Below are 20,279 nucleotides of genomic sequence, written 5' to 3'. Positions count from 1 at the left end.
TTTCAATCTGTAAAAATTTATTATAGAAACAAATTATAACATTTCAAACCTGGTATAACAAATTTATATGAATCATGAAGAACAGAAGAGAAGTAGAATATTCATTTATGAATTCAAAATATTCCTTACTATTTCTAAGTCAACATCAATAAAATATTAATAATAACAACTAATCGCAGTGCTGCTTCCGACGAAATCGATGTGGCATCAGAAAATGCACTGACTGAAATGAAAAATAATTTTTCATAAATCATATATTCATCTAATGATTGTAGTGAAACAGTACAAAAGGGATTCAGGCCTAATTACTGAAGATAAACTGAATATCATCAAATAAACCCTTGAATTCGCATGTCTCATTATTTATTTCGTTATTATTGCGAGTATAACTATGAAATCAATAACTTTTTAGCTAACTAGTATACTAAGTACTTCGAAAACGATATAATGTAACGTAACGTAAAAGTGATATACACCGCACACCAAGAGAGATGGACTCGGTGAGTCAATGAGTCCGTTAGAGTGTCAGTGGGACAAAAAAGGATTCAGTCAGTGAGTCAATGAGTCGGTAAGAGTGTCGGGAAGTCAGTCAGTGAGTAAATGAGTTAGTCAGTCGGTGAGTCCGTCAGTGAGTCAGTTATTTGATGAGTTAGTTGGTGAGTCAGTCTGTTAGTCAATCAGTGGGTATGTCTGTCAGTGAGTCAGTCAGTGAGTCACTTGGTGAGTCAGTTGAATACTCCTCTGTGAGTCAGTCAGTGAGTGAGCCATTCATTGTCAGTTTGTGAGTCAGCCTCTCAGTCAGTCGATGGGTCAATTTGTCATTCAGTCTGTAAGTTAGTGAGTCAGTATGTCACCCAGTGAGTCAGTCTGTCAGGCAGTCAGTGAGTAAGTCAGTCAGTGAGTCAATTAGGGAGTCAGTAGGTGAGATAGTCTGTCAGTCAGTTAGTCAGTCAGTCGGTGGGTAAGTCAGTCAGCCAGCTAGTCAGTGAGTCAGTGAGTCAAGTCGTAACTTGATGAATGAATTGAGTTATTCATCTCGTAATGTTATCTAGATTGGTGCTGAAGAGGCAATGAGGCAAGTGCTTCATTTCGAAACATCGGATGTCGGCCTTTGAGGATGACAATGATCCATGTGAGTAGAATTTTATCTCTTTTCATGTACTATACATATTGTGTTGCAATCCTGTGTATGATATCTGATTCAATTCCATAACGAATGTTTCTTTTGAAACTAATTGTTTCGAAAGGGCTCTTTAATCCCTCTGTTTTTGATTTGATTTCACAGTAAAAATAATCAGCTTGATGAGTATCTTCATTTCAATTTTTTTGTCGTTGAATTCGAATACACAATCACTCTAGGTAAGTAATTCCTCATTCCCCCTATGTAATCTGTGAGATAATTTTTTTCGCTTGAACTTGATAACAAAATGACTAGCTAGTTTCATTCTGCGACATGAATGAGATCTACCAAAGTGTCTAATCCTATTACTAGAGCTAGGCCTCAACTCCATTTCAGAAAATCAAAAATCGCACCATACCAACCTCTTTCTGGGACGGGATCTCGGACACTTCCTAGCTTAAGCACAGCCTCTTCTCGATAGATATCCTCCATTTCAGCTATACATTGCAGTATAAGCCGACCGCTGTTGAAATGAAACTCTGACAGTTCCAGCTCCAACGACAGGTCGCTCCATGCCAGCTCTTGGTGTTGACGTGGTGACAGAGGTTCACTTCTTGCAACCTGGAACAACAAAAAATGTATTTGAATAACCAATATGGCTCATACAAATGACGATAAAGAAGCAACAAGAGAAAATGAGTACTTCAAAAAGTAGGTTCTGCAAGCCAGGTGGGTTTTGTGTATTCCAATACTACCAAAGAAGTCCATTTTCTCGAAGGAGCTAATATTCTCAGTTGGTGAGTGATCTCCAGGTCAGAAAGCAAGTATGAGACTTACTGAAATTCTGATCTGCTACTAGAGCCTTTGAAGAACATGTTTCTTCAGTGAGGATCTGATCGATAGGCAGAATGTGACTATTTTCGCCAGGTAGACGAACAAGACAAATGTGTAGTTTGGAAAGAGTATCTCCTATGATACATCTCAGGCCTCTGGATCATCTTTTGAAATATTGTCTACGGCTCCAATGACAGCATACTAAAGTGATAACAGATGATTTGGGGTTGTCGGATGTCTGACTGCATTGACGATCACGACATTGAACAGATCAGCTGTAGCTGACCATACAATAGAGTCAGCAATGCAGGACTTTTCCGCCTTTTTCGTATGAATCGGCGTTTGAGAATGAGCATTTGCTTATCTGCAACAGGAGAGTTTGTTTTCCATCCAGATGCAGATTCTGTAACTACTGCTTGATGATTCTTTGAGAGGCAGATTTTTGACATATTGCGCCCTTGAGGAGGTCACTTCCTGGCTGCATCAGCTAGCTTTCTAGATTCCATGGCAGAGGGTACAAATGAAGTTGTTTAATCGACCCCCATCCTCTCTGTAAATTCAGATTCTTCAATTACTCATTGGTCCTTAAAAGGCCTCACGTGTAAGATTATCATGATAAAGCTCTCTATGACTAGAGGGTGCTCGATATTTCGAAGTTTCCGATGATGATACTGGGTGCAAAAAGTATTTCAAGAAAGGCTTGACTTTTGGACCAGAACCATACCGGTTTCTATGAGAATAAGAGTATTATATAAATCAAATAATAATTCGCACATTCAATGCTCAATATAACTTTGAAAATATCAGCTTGTTTCAGAAGTTTTTTTGAGTCCACTTCAAACTGTAATATCCCAGTAAATACTCATTCAGTTTACTCGAAATGCTAACACTAACGTCACAAGTCGATATATTTCGTCAGCATAAAAATAATAATAATAATAATTGTAACCAGTGCCTACATAGCTCTTATCAAATGACAGGATTCATTTTTCATGTTCAAAACATGGACAAAACTTGCTCTTCCATGGGGTGATTGGGTCGATGACGATCGTTTTTGATTGATCCTTATTGGCGACGGTTCTACGAGTGAGAACGTTATCGAAGAGCTTTAAAAGGTGGCAGTCGGTTGGTGAGAGGTCTGGTTAGGTGGGTGAGGCAGAATTTTGACGCTCAATTCGTTTGATTCACGTATGAGGATTTGTGCGGACGAGCGTTGTCGTGGAGCAAGATTGGCCCGCTACTGAAAACCGGTGCCGCCTGGTACTGTTGCAGTTTTTGGTATATTTTTTCGATTTCCTCACTACAGGACTCTGCTGTAATGGTTTGGCCCGGTTGCAGAAAGTTAAGTTCAGCCGCTGACCATCATACATCAACCATAGTCTTGCATTGGTGTGTGTCCCCCTTCGACAAGTACCTAGGTTGCTCATCGGTGTCCAACCACTGAACTGAACGTCACGTGTTGTCATAGAGGATACACTTTTCAACTGGTAAAATCTGTTTTCCGTTAACCAGTTGTCGACAACTCTCAGAAGTCGGAACTTGTGCGAGCTAAGGAATAAAGAGGTCTTAACTTTTAACTTGCTTTTTGGCCCCTCCAATACGTATTAAACCATCAAAAACTGCATTAGAGCTAAGGCCCAGTTCTTCCACCATCCAATGCACTGTTTGTGATGGATCAGTTTCCACCAGGAGACTGAAGAGACTGAAATCTCCGAAATAAAATTTTGCAAACCAATGTTCATCAAAACTCCCATTGCCAAATGCCTGGTTGATTTTTCTATCTTTTTGGGAAGCGTTTTGGTTCAATTCGAATTTGTAAGGAAAAATTGTCAAAAACATTGTATAGAGTAAAAAATTCCCTCTCAATCAATATACAGGGTGTTAATCAAGTATATACCATAAATCTAACAGACGATTCTTCAGGTAATTTTAAGACGAAATGTTCATATAAATATGGGTCCGCAAATCCTTCGTTCTCAAGATACAAAATAAAAATAAAAAAAGTGATTCGTTAATATCCTAAATATCCTTTACCTTATCTTGTTGTAATTTGGCAATGGTATTTACATCATCAAGGAGTTAATTTAGTCTGAACGTGATTCAATTTATTGAGTCCAGTGGCGTCTCGAGCGGGATTTGAACAAATATTTTTGACTTGAAAATGTACGACACTGACTTTTGTGCCATTTTCATTTTTTCTTTAAATCAAGCAATTAGAAATACAACTTTTTCTTCACTTGAACTTTTTTCGTATCTTGCTTGGTTTTTAAGAAACAAATGTCGACCTAATTGCATATCCCTGGACCTCACAAGGAATAATATGGTGAATTAAATGTTTCTTTTGGAAATTATCATTTCAATTATATTACTAATCATGTAACAATAATAACAAATACTAAATAACGTTAACATCTAGACTAACAAATTGCACTAAATTAAGTGTTGAAAATGACTTCCTTTGGCTTCAATACACCACATTATTGAATTTTGCACTCTTCTGAAAATGCATAGCGTATTTTTTATTGAGTCACATGAATTAATGATTTTGTTCCGTAAATCATCTTCACTTTGAATAGCAGTTTTGTATACCAACGCTTTTCAAGGTGTCCCCAGAGAAAATAACCTAAGGGATTCATTTCGGGCGAACGAGGTGGCCATGGGTGTGGGCCTGCTCTCCCAATTCAGCAATTATGGTAATTTTTATCTAAAAATTACCGTGCCACTGCAATGAAGTAAGGTGGAGCAACATCGTGCATGTACCACATACGGAATCTTTCCATGACTGGAATTTCTTCTGAAAGTCCAGGTAAAACAAATTTTAGAAACTTTCGGTATTCTTCCCCATTAAGTCTCGGTGGAAGGAAGTGAGGCCCAATGAGATGGTCACCGACAATTCCAACCCAAATAGTATAAGAAAACTGTTCTTGAAAATAATTTTTTATCAAGGCGTGTGGATTGTTTTTGGCCCAAATGTGATTGTTGTGGAAGTTAATAATTGAATTGCGAGAAAAACAAGATTCACTTGTAAACAATATTTGACTTAGGAAACCTGGATTTCTTCTTATTTTACCGCGTAGCCAATTAGAAAAAGCTAGTCTTACAGGCATGTGATAGGGATATGGCTGCTGGGCTCTCGAAATCTGACACACTGTGACATGGGTAATATTCAGTTCTTCAGCTATTCCGAGTACGGGTATGAGGATTTACTTCAATCTCATTTAAAACATCTTCTTGAATTTGAACTGTTCGTATCATTGCAGGCCTGCCAATGACAACCGTCGATCTTTCAAAGCTGCCTGTTTCAGAAAGTCGTGCATGGAGACGTACAAAAGTTCTTCTATTAGGCACTACACGCTGAGGAAATCTTTCATGGTAAATGCGTCTTGCAGCATTCGAGTTTCCGTGAGCAATTCCATGACAGAAATGCATATCTGCCATTTCACTGTTAGTAAATTGAACCATGTTTTACAAAAATGGTTCGAAAAATAACCACTAAATACACTTTTTATAACAATTATAAATTGAAAGCTTATAAAGTTGACAACAACTGTCAAGTTGTTTATTAAATGCTGCAATCGTTTTCCAAGGCAACCTTTGATTATTATTTATGGTATTTTCAGAAGAGTGCGAAATACAATGATGCGGCGGCTAGACGGTTGTATTAAAGCCGAAGAAGGCCATTTCCAACACTTAATTTAGTGCAATTTGTTAGTCTATATGTTATTATCATTCAATATTTGTTGTCATTGTTACATAATTAGTAATGAAAAATTGTAAAAATAATAATTTCCAAAAGAAACATTTAATTCCCATATTATTCCTTGTGAGGTCCAGAGATATGCAATAAGGTCGACTTTTTTTCTTAAAAACTAAACGAGATAGGAAAAAAATTCAAGAGACAAAAAAGTTGTATTTCTAATTGCTCAATCCAAAAAAATAATAAAAACTGCACAAAAGTCAGTGGCGTTCATTTTTAAGTCAAAAATATTACTTCAAATCCCGCTTGGGGCGCCACTGGACCTAATAAATTGAATCGCGTTCGAACTGAATCAGCTTCTTGATGTTATGAATACCATTGCCAACTTACAACAAAATTAGGATATTTAGGATATTTACGAATAGGTAACTTTTTTTTTTAATTTTCATTTTAACACCCTGTATCTTGAGAACGAAGGATTTGCGGACCCATGTTTATATGAACATTTCGTCTCAAAATTACCTTAAGAATAGTCTGTAGAATTTATGGTACATACTCAATTGTTTGGGTAACAGGATCAATTTTTTTTTCAAGATCAATTTTTTCTTGAAAAAAAAATTGATCCTGTTACCCAACCAACCCCCTTCTTCAGAAAAGTTATTGGATCGCTAAACTAGTTAACAGTAGAATGAATATTTATTGAGATATGGAGCTACAGAAACGCATGACATTGAAACGGAAAAAACTTTTGAAACAGCATAATTGTTCGATACACAATATTGATAATTATTACCGTATAATTATTCAGCAAAAATGTCAATGTGGCCCTGGGCCTCGAAGGGGGGCAAGAACAATTAGCCCGCAGGATGTCACCGTAGTCTAAAGGCTCCCCTTCCACTCTTATTGTTGGAAGATCCTCAGGTAATTCTGAAACAAAAAAAGTATTTTGTGAACTTTGAGTTGAATTGAATATTGCATGAATGGCAGTATACACAGAAGTAAACGAGAACAAAAACGACATTTTCAGGGATCAACAAATGAGTCGGAATGAAATAGACATGCAGATTGTAATACATTCACAATTGAATGATCTTGTGATTTGGAGTATGGTTAGCTAAAAAAAGGAGGTTTGCACCGCAAATCGGACAATTTCTAAGTATGTGATAGTTCAGATGATGATCTTTGGGATGATCAAACACTCAATCAGCTCAGTCACTGAGCTAGTGAGGACAGATATAGCTGATAAGTGGCTGTGGACTAATGTATAAATGAAACAATAATATGTTGAACAAAGTTTGTAAAGTTTGAAATGGTAATATACATATTCTATACTGAATGGACAAGTGATTTTCTGAGAATTCCAGAATATTCTAGCTTTCTGTTTGAGATGCCTCATAATTTTATAGCGATACGGTTTTACAATCGAGTTTCAGTTAATATCAAAAGTGAACAAAACTTCTCAGAACTCAAGGCACGATTGAAATTATATTATACAAGAAAACTACTGAAATTTTGTACAACAATTAATTAATTAATTAATGGACACTTTATTCACAGTAAAAAAAACAATATATGAATATATATGAATAATACAATTGCATGGAGTGAACAAGTAATTAAGGATAAGTACAAAGTACTTGTTTCCTTGAAATTAACAGATAAATAGACAAATAAAAAAGGAAAAATATGTATAAAAATTATCAAATGGTGAAATTTTAAAAATATACAACTCTAAAACTAATATATGTAGTCAGCTTAAATTCTATAAAGAATGCAATTCAAATAATACAAAAAAGTTAAATGACATACATTGGTTGTATTCCACTAGGGTTCAAATAGTTGGGAGATCATATTCCTTTCATTTTCATTGATATATTTCTTTAACTTTTTCTTGAAGTTTTGTTTACTTTTACATTTTTTTATCTCTCCTGGTAGGGTATTATGAATTTTTATTGAAACATAAGAGTATGCTCTTTGAGTTTTTGATTTTGTAGCATGCGGTAGGATGTGTTTGTTACGGTTTCGAGTATTGTATTCATGGTTAGGAATATCAGCTTTATGTTTTTGAAAGTGGTATTTCATATTCACACAAAGGTAAAATAATTGCCTGATATCCATGATTTTTATTTCTTTGTAGAGGCTATCAGAGTTGTATCTAGAGCTTTTCTGTAGCATTAATTTCAAGAACCGTCTCTGTATCACTTCTAGTCGATTGAGATGGGTTTTAAGCGCACCACCCCAGGCTTCAATACCATATCGGATATGACTTTCTACGAGAGAGGAGTATATTACTTTCATTTCTTCTATGGGTAAGTAAGTGTTCAGATATTTGAATTTATATAAAATGGTTTGGAGTTTTTTGGTCACGTATTTTATATGATAATCCCATTTAAGATGTGTGTCCAGATATATTCCTAAATATTTTGTTACAGTTGTAGTATTCAGTTTCAACATTTTTCCATCTATATTTATTTCTAGGTGGCGAAAAGGAGGGATGCCAGATTTGTTGCAACTGAAAGGAAGAACGTGGGTTTTTTCGAAGTTGACTGTCAATAGTTTGTTATCGAACCATTCTTTAATAAATTTGAATACTCGTCATGACTAAGTCTAATCAAATATTCCATGGATGATATACTTTTCTCAGCGTTATATTATCATACTAGCAAACCGCCCTGGCTCCGCGCGTGTGCCATTCTGATACTATATATAAATTTACCCACCGGAGATTTGAGGGCATGGAGAAACAGTGATTAAAAGGTACCTTTATTTTATGGACGCGCCTTTTTTCTGCGCGGCTGGAGCGCCCCACTTGAAATATTCAAAATTCTTTCCCAATTGCACATCTACAACATAAAATGAACCTACATACAAAATTTCACCATTTGAAAATATAGCGGTATAGAGAAATAGTGATAAAAAGTTAATCTCCATATGTGAACGCTCCCCTTTTATCCCCAGTGGGTACGCCCCAGTTGGAATATTTGAAAATTCTTTCTGATTGCACATCTACAATATAAAATGGACTCAGATATAAAATTTTGGCCTCCAATAATATAGCGGTACAGAGAAACTGTGATGGAAATGTAACTTCATTTTATTAACGCGCTTTTTCCCCCTCGAATGGCATATCAGTTGGAATATTTGAAAATCCTTTTTTATTGCATTTCTACGATATAAAACGAACCTACATAAAAAATTTTAGCCTTCAAAAATACAGCGGTGCGGAGAAATAGTGATAGAAAGGTAATATGTAAACGCGCCCCTGTTAACCCCACGGGGGGAAACCCCACTTGCTAATTTCGAAAATCTTCTCTCATTACGCATCTCTAAGATCTGGGAAGCATCTATATACCAAATTTCAGCTTTCTGGGATTTACCAGCACTGAGAAACAGAGATAAATGTGTGTTAAATGACTTCACATTTATATAAGTATAGATATTTCCAAAAAAATTCATATTTTGTGTAGTATATCCCTGTTTCTTTTGAAAATGAAGTTGATATAATTGTCAGCATATCATTATATTCAATGAAGATTACTATTATAGAGACCCTCAAAATAGTTTCTCGAGGATCTGCTATGCCGATTTTAAGAGGTTGTATTCAATCAATCAATCTATCAATTTATTTGCTTATTATCAGTACAACAGATTTAGCAACGTCGAAGTGGATAAATATAGTACAAAATATACACAAAAAACCAATCCATATGACAGCTCAGATTGAAATAACCCTATGTAAGCTGCTCTCGAAACATAAGAGGTAACAAATTCATTGATTCTACGAAGCAGCTGAAGAGTGTTGGGCAGCTTAGAAGAGAGATTTTTGATGTGTTCTTTCCAATTATAATAATAACAATAATAATTTTTCATTATTTCGTTGTTAAAAAGTACATTGTTATACGTACAGTGACAAGGAAACCTCTAAGAGTAGGACACGTTACAGAGTATAATGTTTGTAGTAATCAATAATCTAAAAATATGATACATATACGTATATACATATAATTATTTGTTTGGCTTAGATTATGTAGAAAAAATAACTATAAATGAATGAAAGTTAATTTTATCACATACTTGTGATATTTTGTTATTAAAATATAAAAAAAACAGTTTAAAATTCGTCAAGTGTGTAGCAATTTTTTTCAATGAGTGCCTTTTTCAGTCTTGATTTGAAAATGTTAAGATTTGGTGATATTTTAATTGATTCTTTTAATTTATTAAACATTTTTGGTCCAAGATAAAGAAAACTTTTTTAATAAAGAGTTGTTCTATGAATATTGGGCATCAGTTTGTCTCTAGAACGAGTTGGAAAGTGTATTATGGTGTATTATGCTTGTTTCTATAAACGTATATACACAATTCATAAATATAGAGACCAGCAACAGTTAGGATCTTGAGATTTTTAAAAACATCTCTACATGATTCTCTCTAACCAATTCCGGCAATGATTCACATTGCATTTTTTTGCAAATGAATATTCTTACAGCAGCAGATCCGGTACCCCAATTCAAAATTCCATATCTCAAGTGGCAGTTTATGGTCGCATAGTATAAGCTCAGTAAAATCTCTTTACTACAAAAGCTAGCCATAAATCTCAGAGCATAGCCGTTTTTTCTCAATTTAATACAGAGAGTCTCAATATGTGGAGTCCATGTGAGTTTGTAGTCCAAGGTGACGCCTAACATTTTTGTAGAAGTACAAGATTCAATTGGGAGATCCCCATTTTCATGGATAAAAAATGTTCGGGTCAGTTACTAATTGTGAACTTCATCATCACAGTTTTAGATGTATTGAGTGTTAAGTGATTTTTTTCTGCCCATATGTTTACTTGTTTATGTACATCCTGGGTTCTTTCCTGTAGGGTCGTTACATCAATTTCCTTCATTATGAAATTTGTGTCATCTGCATACGCTACTGTGTGAATAGTTGACAATTCTTGAAAATATTTCATCAGGTCATTTGCATATATCAAAAATAGTATAGGTCCAAGGATTGATCCCTGTGGGACACCCTGCCTAATGGTTGCCAACTGACTGAGAGTGTTTCCAACACTGACACGTTGGCCTCTATTTTCCAGAAAGGATTTCAATAAATCGAGGGCAACTCCTTTCACACCATATCTTTCCAATTTCCCTGATAGCAGGTCATGCTTAACGCAATCGAAATCTCTGGAGAAGTATATGAACAATCCGCAAATATGGAATTCCACATGCTCATTGAACTCATAAAGTGCTGTTTCTGTACTTTTGTTCTTTGTGAAACCTTGTTGGTTTTCTGAAAAAAGGTTATTAGTTGTGAAGAAAGACATCAATTCATTTTTTAAATTCAGTTCAAAAATCTTGGAAATACTTGAGAGAAAGCAAAGTCCCCTGTAGTTTTCATAGAAGTTTCTATTCCTTTTTTTATAAATTGGTGTTACTTTCGCTAGTTTCAGACTATCCGGAAAAATTCCATTTTCAGTAGACAAGTTTATGATATAGGTACGTTATTGGGCTGCAAAGTTCATAAGAACATTTTTCCAATGAATTGTTTGATATCTCATCGTGACCACTTGCGTTCGAATGCTTTAAGCTCTTTATCAATTCTATAGTTTCGGGTTCCGTTAGGGGACGCAAAAACATTGATTTTTCGCATATTGAGATATTGCTATCCATGTAATCGAAATCTACATTTCGCGGCTGTATGAAATTTGAGAACTCATTATTGGAATTGTTAGCCATGTCTATGTTTGAAACTCCAATACCATCTTGTTGAATTTTTATTTCATTAAGTTTTAGATCCAGCGTTACCCCAAAAAACTCAATGGATATTTGACTGTCCTTCAGTTCTTTTAATGTGAACGTAATTGTTTTAGTTTTCTCGGCATTCGAGCATAACTTATTAGCTGCAAAAAAAATTTCGATTTTTTTCACCGTGTTGTCAGTTAGCTGCTTTAGAAACCTTCAAATTCCGTTTTTATATTTATTTTGCAATCCAAAATTTGTCGAGTTGAATTGGTTGGTTGTCAAAGAATGAGATATTGAAAAGATGCAAAAACCACATTGAATCGTAGCGTAGGAGAGAAAAATCAGAAGAATATCGTTATCATCGAATTCCCAGTCACTATCCCCGAAACCGACCGAGTGAATCGGAATTGAATAACCGTATACGCGAGGGACGAAATACCATTGCCCTGATCAAACACTCAATGCATATATTTCCGCGATTCCCAAGAAGCTACAAAATAATATGATTTTCAGGTGCGACGCCTCGTCCTGAGTGCACACTCCAGAGCAGTCAATATTCCCGACTTAATTGGATCTCAGATGCTCGCACCATATTCAATCCGAATAACATCGTCGAAGTGTAAATATTTGATGAGGTTCGTGAAACTTTTATTCAATGTCAACAAGGCCGGTCCTGGAAGCGCTCGACGACACCTACAACGGTCGAGGTCAATCTCTGTCAAATCAAGTCAGTTGAGGTGGTTGAAGGATGCGATATATATTTTTGTCATTGAAAGTGACATTTTCAATGGTTGTCAAGAGTATTGAAAGATGATGTTTACAAAGTAGTGTGTTAGAAATATCTTTAAAAGTATTTCAACGATTTTTTTCGACCAAATAGCAATATACAAAACATAATTATTCAATTTTCAAGGAAGTTTCATTGTGAACAATAGATATAAATACAATTGAATTCTGTTACAAATGTTTTATATACATTAACACATTATTATTATCATCATTTATGAACATTGATATGAAAAGTGCAGTTAGAACAACTGCCGATATCAATACCTTGCGATGTTGAAGAGTCTTGTAATATATTTGAACTAGCTGAGTTCACAATTTCATGGGCAGTAGCATTTAATCCTTGAAGTGAAGAGAACGATGCTATAACGCTGGAGCTAGCTGTCGAGATAATTAGGAAATAGATTGATCGATGTAAACCTCAGCTACTTTGGTGGACTTACATCCTCCGTGCTTTTTAATATCCGTTATATTTGCTCCTGATTCTGTTAGCAAAGAAGCAGACCTTCTGGAAGAGTTACCTATATATTCCTTTGGTTCCGGGAGTTTCAGAATCACAGCAATGGACATTATCCCAAACGAGTTGCAATTGGCTGCACCGCGCTGATGAGGCCAATGGCCAGAAACACGTGTCCGCGGTTTGCCTCCATATTTCTTGATTGTCATGTCCACGAATTTCCTCCTTTTGCTTCATATCATACACACTCAATAATATCTATATCTCTGTATCTATATCCTGGACTCGGAAGTCACGCAGGTAGCTATAGCTGCCTACGTGGTGATGTTAGATGATGCCTGGGAATGCTGGGTCTTCTAACTGAAACCACAAATGTGCGGTTGGCTCCTGTTGGTGACACCGTGCATATGTGATGTTTTTTTTTTAATTTTTGGTAACCAGTTGTTGTCCACCTTTGCAATTGGCTGCACCGCGCTGATGAGGCCAATAGCCAGAAACACGTGTCCGCGGTTTGCCTCCATATTTCTTGAGTGTCATGTATATGAATTTCCTCCTTTGGCTTTATATCACACACACTCAATGATATCTATATCTCTGTATCTATATCCTGGACCCGGAAGTCACGCAGGTAGCTATAGCTGCCTATGTGGTAATGTTAGATGATGCCTGGGAATGCTGGGTCTTCTAATTGTAACCACAAATGTGCGGTTGGCTCCTGTTGGTGACACCGTGCATATGTGATGTTTTTTTTTTTAATTTTTGGTAACCAGTTGTTGTCCACCTTTGCAATTGGCTGCACCGCGCTGATGAGGCCAATAGCCAGAAACACGTGTCCGCGGTTTTCCTCCATATTTCTTGAGTGTCATGTCCACGAATTTCCTCCTTTTGCTTTATATCATACAAACTCAATAATATCTATGTCTCTGTATATATATATATATATATATATATATATATATATATATATATATATATATATATATATATATATATATACATTAAAACTGGTGTTTTATTCAATTTTTTTCTTTTAATCTGTTTCTGTTTTTGTCTCGTATATAAAATGTACAGAGATAATGAAAATTATTATTATTGTAAAATTGTTATTGAATACCAATGTGTATTAATTTGATTTCTTTTTGTCTTCAGAGCACACTTGTCTCCAAGTATAAATCGTAATGGATTTGAATGTCTATTATCAAAACTGTAGAGGGCTGAATACCAATTCACATGAATTTTTCGGAAACTCTTTCGAAGGTACATATGATATAATCGGAGCTGTTGAAACATGGTTGCAAGATGAGATCTGGGATGGAGAAATACTAGATATAGACAAGTTCAATTCAATAAGATCTGATAGAAACCTAAAAATTACGAACAAAACAACTGGAGGTAGAGTATTGATAGCTATTAATAAAAAAAATCATATTTTGAATATTTTCAAAAATAATACCTTTTTTGAGGCAATAGTACTTCAGGTAGAAATAAAATATAAAAAATATACTTTCTGCATGTTATATATACCTCCTAATAGTTCATCTGAAATTACTGACATCAGTTATAAACATAATCTTAGTAATAACAAACTCGATCCCGTACATGAATTTCTGGACTTCAATAATTTTAATTTATTCAATGTTCAATTTATTCAGTTCGCAAAATTATTTATTTGATTGTAAAGTGATTAGAGAAACCTTACTATTTGTTAAAGAAGATATTCATAATCTGTCTACAATAAATATCAAAATAAAAGTTGAACTCCGTAATGAATAGATCCTTGAGTTGAAATATAATTATAAAAAAGCATATTTCCTTATATTGTGTCAAAAAGTTAGAGATGCTAATTGGAACAATGTTCTCAAAGAAGTATTAGATGTAAACGTAACTTTACATAATTTCTACTCGATATGGAATAACATTATAGATGAATCGGTGCCAAAATTCGTTATTAAAGGGCATACGAGGAAAAATCCTCAGTGGTTTACTAAAGAAATAATTGATACGCTCAAAAAAAAACAGATATAGGAGATTTAGCAAAGTATCAGACTCTTTTGAAGACAAATATGTACAAACAAGAAAAAAGTTGAGAAATTTAATTAAATTAGAAGAAAGTAGGTACATAAATGAAATCGAAAAAAATTTGTCAAATGATTCAAATGAGTTTTGGAACTATATCAATAGGAAAAAAGTAGTAATTTAAATTTTGGGATTTATCGACTGAATGGGGAAGAAGTAAAAATTAATAAAACAGCTGATGCATTTGGAAACTTTTTCTCATCAGTTTATGAACCAATCAAAGCAAAGTATGATGTATATCACGAGTATGATAAAGTTTCATTCAACAACATAATTGACATTGATGAAATTACAAATTCTGACTATGATAAAGCAGATAAAAAGCTCAAACCCAAGAAATCAGCTGGAATCGACGGATTTCCACCATATATCCTTAAAGCTGGCAATGAGTGGTTAAGTGAACCTTTACTTCATATATTTAATCTCATAATATCAACAAAAGTGTTTCCCTCAATATGGAAGACGGCCACAGTCACTCCAATACCTAAGTCTGCAAACCGAATAGATATCGAAAATTATAGGTGCATTTCTATTATGTGTGCACCGTCTAAATTATTTGAACAGCTGATTAACGCTAAATTGTATCACCATGTTGAGAAATATGTTATTCCCCAACAACACGGTTTTGTTGCTGGCAAGTCTATAGTTACCAATTTATTTCTTTTTACCAATCGTACATATGAGATATTGGAATCGAAGTCACATTTAGATGTAGTATTCACAGATTTTCAAAAGGCATTTGATAAAATGGATGTTCTTCTCAATAAATTGAATAGTTTTGGATTGGCGGATAATTTTATCGAATCAATAAAAAACTACTTAAGAGATAGGTGTGTCATTGTTAAACACAATGTTAATTCCTCTGAAAAGTTTTGTGTCAACTCGGGAGTACCCCAGGGCTCCAATCTTGTCAATGATTTGGCTTCGGTACTTCATCACTAAGATTGCTTGCTATTTGCAGATGACTTGAAGATTTTCAACATTATAAGAGAAAACACTCAATTCTTTAATAAAATCACGACTTTTTGTCACGGTTGAGTCCACCCATATCATCAATGAAAGTACGTAAATAACAATCATTCGCTCATTTGATCAAATCCCAGCCATAGGAATCTTCTTTCAATTGGAAGGGTTTATTCTTGGAAGAGAAAAATTTTTGGGAAAGAAAGGTTCTGGCTTTCTATTTCTTCATTTCGATACGAAAAAATGTGTGAATTTTTCATAGAAAGGAAGGAAACAATAAAAAAAAACTGATTAATACACTTTATTGTCTGATTTTCACTATAAAGGGTTTTACAAAAACCGCGACACGTGTTTCGCTTCCTCAAGCACGCTTCAGGAAGCTATTGTATAGCGAAACACGTGTCGCGGTTTTTGTAAAAAACCTTAATAGTGAAAATCATACAATAAACTGTAATAATTATTTTTTTAATATGGATTTTCATCAAGTATCGGCCAGTTCTCTTCAAATAAGGAAGCAATCAGTTACAAAAATTAACTCTATACAAAGATGTGTAGATCATGAAAAGAATTAACTTTCATACTGAAACTGAAAGAAAAATCCCCCTCGAAACAGATATTTTCATATAAACATTGAATTACTCGACAGAAAAATACTATCGATACAAAGACACTGTAAAGACACGCCCGAAGAAGCCATTGTATGGCGAAACATGTGTTGCGTTTTTGGAAAACTGTTTACTGAAAATCTCACATTAAAGTGTTTTTTGAATACTTCACTTTAGAAAAATTGATAATTGATAATCATATCTCATGGAACACTTCTTGGATCTGTATCTTATTGAACAAATCAAGAAAATAGGCTCCGATTGCAAGTCGCTTGGAAAAATTATAGGCATACACGTCTGGTCCTAAACTGGACTTGTTCAAAGCAAATATATGAATATTATAGGCTTGTCATTTGCATTTCGAGTGCACATTTGTACACTTTCGAAAAGTCAACCCCATTTGATCTCACATACTCGCTCCATATTTGGTCCAAACGACACCGTCAACGTGGAGTTCGCGAAAGTTTTATTCAGCCCCAACAAAGCCGGTCCTGGGGCATTCGACGATACCTACAAGGGTCGGGACCAATCTCTGTCAAATTAACCCAGCTGCGGTGGTCAAAGGATACGATATTGCTTCCGAAATGAGTGCTTCGTCACGGTGAGGGCATATGATAGCGCAAGACAATTAAATTCTGGAAGTAAATTATCAGCTGCAGAGGTATTTCGTTGAAAATTTCACTAGGGCGTAATATCAACAGAGCTAGTTTTTACAGCCTAGTTTTGCATTAGCTCACGATTGACTTCAAAATGCGAAACATCCTCAATATGTATTTACCTGACTCAAAGTCAACTTGATTTTCAAAGTTCCATATTGTTAGAATTGTGTCTAACAAATATAGTTGTTCGGTGTATTATTTTGTGTTGGTCGCGCCATCTAATGCAAAACTGGCAACGCCACATACTGTAACAGACAGTTGTAGATGAGTTTAATAAAACGTCATAATCGTGTTAATGTGTTTCGGTTATTATTTCCACTTTCCATCGCTATTTCAACATATAAAGAAAAGAAAGTATTTCTGCCTATTAGCCTTCGTCACTACGGTACAGCCAACTGCATAGGATAGACAACACTTGGTTGCAAGAAAGGGATCAAAAACAAACAAACGGATTCACCATCAGGGGCCAACTACGCCAACTGCGCAGGTTGCTATAGCTGCACCCGTGACTGAGTTGGGAGTTAGTCCTTGTAATCACAAGGTCTCCCAATGATAACACGAAATCGCAGTTGCCCCCTGATGGTGAATCCGCGTGTTTGTGTTTGACCCCTTTCTTGCAACCAAGTGTTGTCTATCCTTTGCACTTGGCTGTACCGTACTGATTAAGGCTAAATAGCCAGAATCACATGTCTGCGGTTTGCTTACTTTCAAATGAGTGCTTGTTCAAATAAAAACCTCTTCATCAATAATACCATTTTCACTCAATATCCCATCTTCCATGTAAAAATATATCGGGTATGCCACTGAACGTTGTATATAATTGAGATCTTTATGTCCGTGCGATACATATTCAATCCTCTTGCTATTTTCTACGGTGAGATTTGGTGGATTTGGCGATAGAAAAACCGTAGGTTTTCCGTTCGAAGTTACCTTTATTCATGGTCAACTATTTTGCTTGCCGCCAAAGTATGGTGTTACCTCTGGTAATTTATCCAACCTGTCATTTCTGTCACCTATCTGTTTTCTTCCGCAATGAGATGTCAATTATCTTTCCTTCAGGTCAGGGGTCTCCAAATTACGGCCCGCGGACCAAATCCGGCCCGCTAGTGTCATCAATCCGGCCCGCGACAGCCAATGATTTACTGTCATCAATCTGGTCCGCGACAGCCAATGATTACCTGATTGTTGTTACTATTGCTGTGATAAGTTGAAGAAGAAAACACAGAATGATAATTACTCGGTTTTATTTACTTGCAAGGTAAAACTTAACGACAGAAAGGATGACAAAGAACACTTAATTTAAGTATCTGAATTTAAGCATATTAATAACTAACAAATAATTGAAATTATTTACAGTGAAACAAAAACATTAATGAGATTTATGAAATTGTGATTTTCCACCGACAATACTTTGTAGTCGTGGTTGAATTTTACTTGTACCAATTATCAAAAGAGATTTAAGATGCTCATCGGTTATTTGAGATCTGTAAACATTCTTTGTGTACTTCATCTTGGAAAACGTTTTCTCACACAAGTAAGTAGTACCAAAAACAGAAAATGACCCACGAACAAATTTATGCAAATAATCAAATTGTTCCAGTGAAAGACTCTTATTCCAACAAAGATGAATTTTGATATTTGTTCTCAAGCATATCACTGCACCGTAAATCAATAATTTCCATTTGGACTTCCGGAGCCAGGGTTTCAATGTCAGAATCAAAAGGATTTCGGAAAAGCTTAATTTCATTCGCAATGACATCAAAATCTGAAAAACGGGTATCAAAATTTATCTTCAAAGCACCCAAAGTTTCGATTGCAAAATTGACGGGAAATTCAGTCTCTGTAGTGTGGCTGAATATTTCACATGTTTCAAAATGTGTGAAACATTTTTTACGTAATTGCGATTGAAATAGTATTATTTTCTGCCTGAAGGATTCGATATTGGTGTATAAATTAGGAAGAAGCTGATTTTCTTCTTGCAATCTCAAATTCAGTTCATTCATATGATTTGTCAAATCGACATAGAAGGCTGACTTCCAGATCCATTCACTATTTTCTGAATCGGCAAAAGGGCGCTGCTTCCCATTTAAAAAAATTTAGATCTCTGCTCGAAGTTCAAAAAAGCGCTCAAGGACTTTTCCGCAACTAAGCCAGCGTACGGCAGTATGATATGGTAAATCATTTCCTCCAATCTGTTGAATAAACTCACGGAATAGTAGGTGATTCAGCCCAGTGGATCTGATGAAGTTAACAACTGATATGACTGGTTTTAGAACTTCAGACATATCCAAACATTTTCCGCACAAGGACTGTTGATGAATAATACAATGTAAGACTAATGGTTTTGAACCACCATCATTTTCTACAGTCTTTGACACAAGTGCAACTACTCCTTTATTTTTACCATACATATGTTTGCCTCCATCAGTTGATATAGATTTTAAATTTCTTCATCGGAGGTTCTTTTTATTAATGGCATTTGTAACTCCCCTAAAAATATCTGCCCCAGTTGTCGTGCCGTGAATACTATCAATATCAAAAAGTTCTTCATACACTTCATAGCTTTCATTTACTCCGCGAATAAAAATCAACACCTGAGCAGTATCTGATACATCCGTTGACTCATCCAATGCTAGAGAAAACCACTCATGATGTCCATTTTTGTCAGACAGTTGAGATGATATATTTTCTGTGATGTCTTGCACCCTCCGAGCAACGGTGTTCGCTGACAAACCTTTTCGGGGCATATTTCTTCGGCTACTGCAATCAAGCATTCTTTTATCATGTCTCCATCGGTGAATGGTTTGCCACGTCTTCCGATTTCAAGAGCCACACGAAACCTGGCGCGAGTTGCAGAGTCTTGTTCAGTATTCGCTTTGGTACACAAAGATTGCGGCGATTTGAGTCCGCGTTTCAAAGGTTCAAATTTTTCCCTCCTCAAACTTCCTGTATACTTGGAGTAACTTTCACACTATTCATAGTGTCGTTTAATGTTATAGTCTTTGAGTACAGCTATGTTTTTATTACAAATTAAACAAAGCGCCTTATTGCTGGACTAAATCACAAAATACTGAAAGTTCCATTTTTCTTGGAACTTTCTGCATTCACTGTCGATTTTTCGCTTCTTTTCCATACTAACAAATCACACATAAAAACAATAAGTCAAATCAAAATACTTTCATTGGCGGGTGTTACTTTATTTCACAATAGACAATTCCGCTTCCTTCGCCTTTCCTACGCAGACTAACTCGCAGTTGCGCCGCTAGCTTTCTTATATGCAATTATTACTGCCATCTCGAGGTGATCGGAATACACTAGCTAGAACCAGGTCTTTCTCGAACCAACGCGGTAATTCC

At 35.5% G+C, this 20,279-nt stretch overlaps 1 protein-coding gene and 1 long non-coding RNA gene across 3 annotated transcripts in view; one reads left to right on the top strand and one right to left on the bottom strand.

The window, feature by feature from the left end:
* The window catches only part of LOC111504788 (uncharacterized), a 90,210-nt gene continuing 69,931 nt past the window's right edge, over positions 1 to 20,279 (bottom strand). For both annotated transcript variants that reach the window (XM_074177472.1, XM_074177471.1), the window contains exons 4-6: positions 6,445 to 6,578; positions 1,543 to 1,741; positions 1 to 223 (exon numbers count right to left, since the gene is read on the bottom strand). In XM_074177472.1, the coding sequence (XP_074033573.1) occupies positions 135 to 223; positions 1,543 to 1,741; positions 6,445 to 6,578 (422 nt within the window). In that variant the 3' untranslated portion in view covers positions 1 to 134. The remainder of the gene's footprint in view (positions 224 to 1,542; positions 1,742 to 6,444; positions 6,579 to 20,279) is intronic.
* On the top strand, positions 7,602 to 8,234 carry LOC141483122 (uncharacterized). The gene is made up of 2 exons (XR_012465922.1): positions 7,602 to 7,960; positions 8,130 to 8,234. It is a non-coding gene; the product is annotated as an uncharacterized lncRNA (long non-coding RNA).

The sequence above is a fragment of the Leptinotarsa decemlineata genome, unplaced genomic scaffold (genome assembly GCF_025532065.1).
Source record: "Leptinotarsa decemlineata unplaced genomic scaffold, Ldec_3_MD MMD2_tig00002974_RagTag_RagTag, whole genome shotgun sequence".
Lineage (NCBI taxonomy): Eukaryota > Metazoa > Arthropoda > Insecta > Coleoptera > Chrysomelidae > Leptinotarsa > Leptinotarsa decemlineata.
The sequence above is the reverse complement of the archived record's forward strand: the minus strand, read 5'-3'. Positions and strand labels throughout refer to the sequence as shown.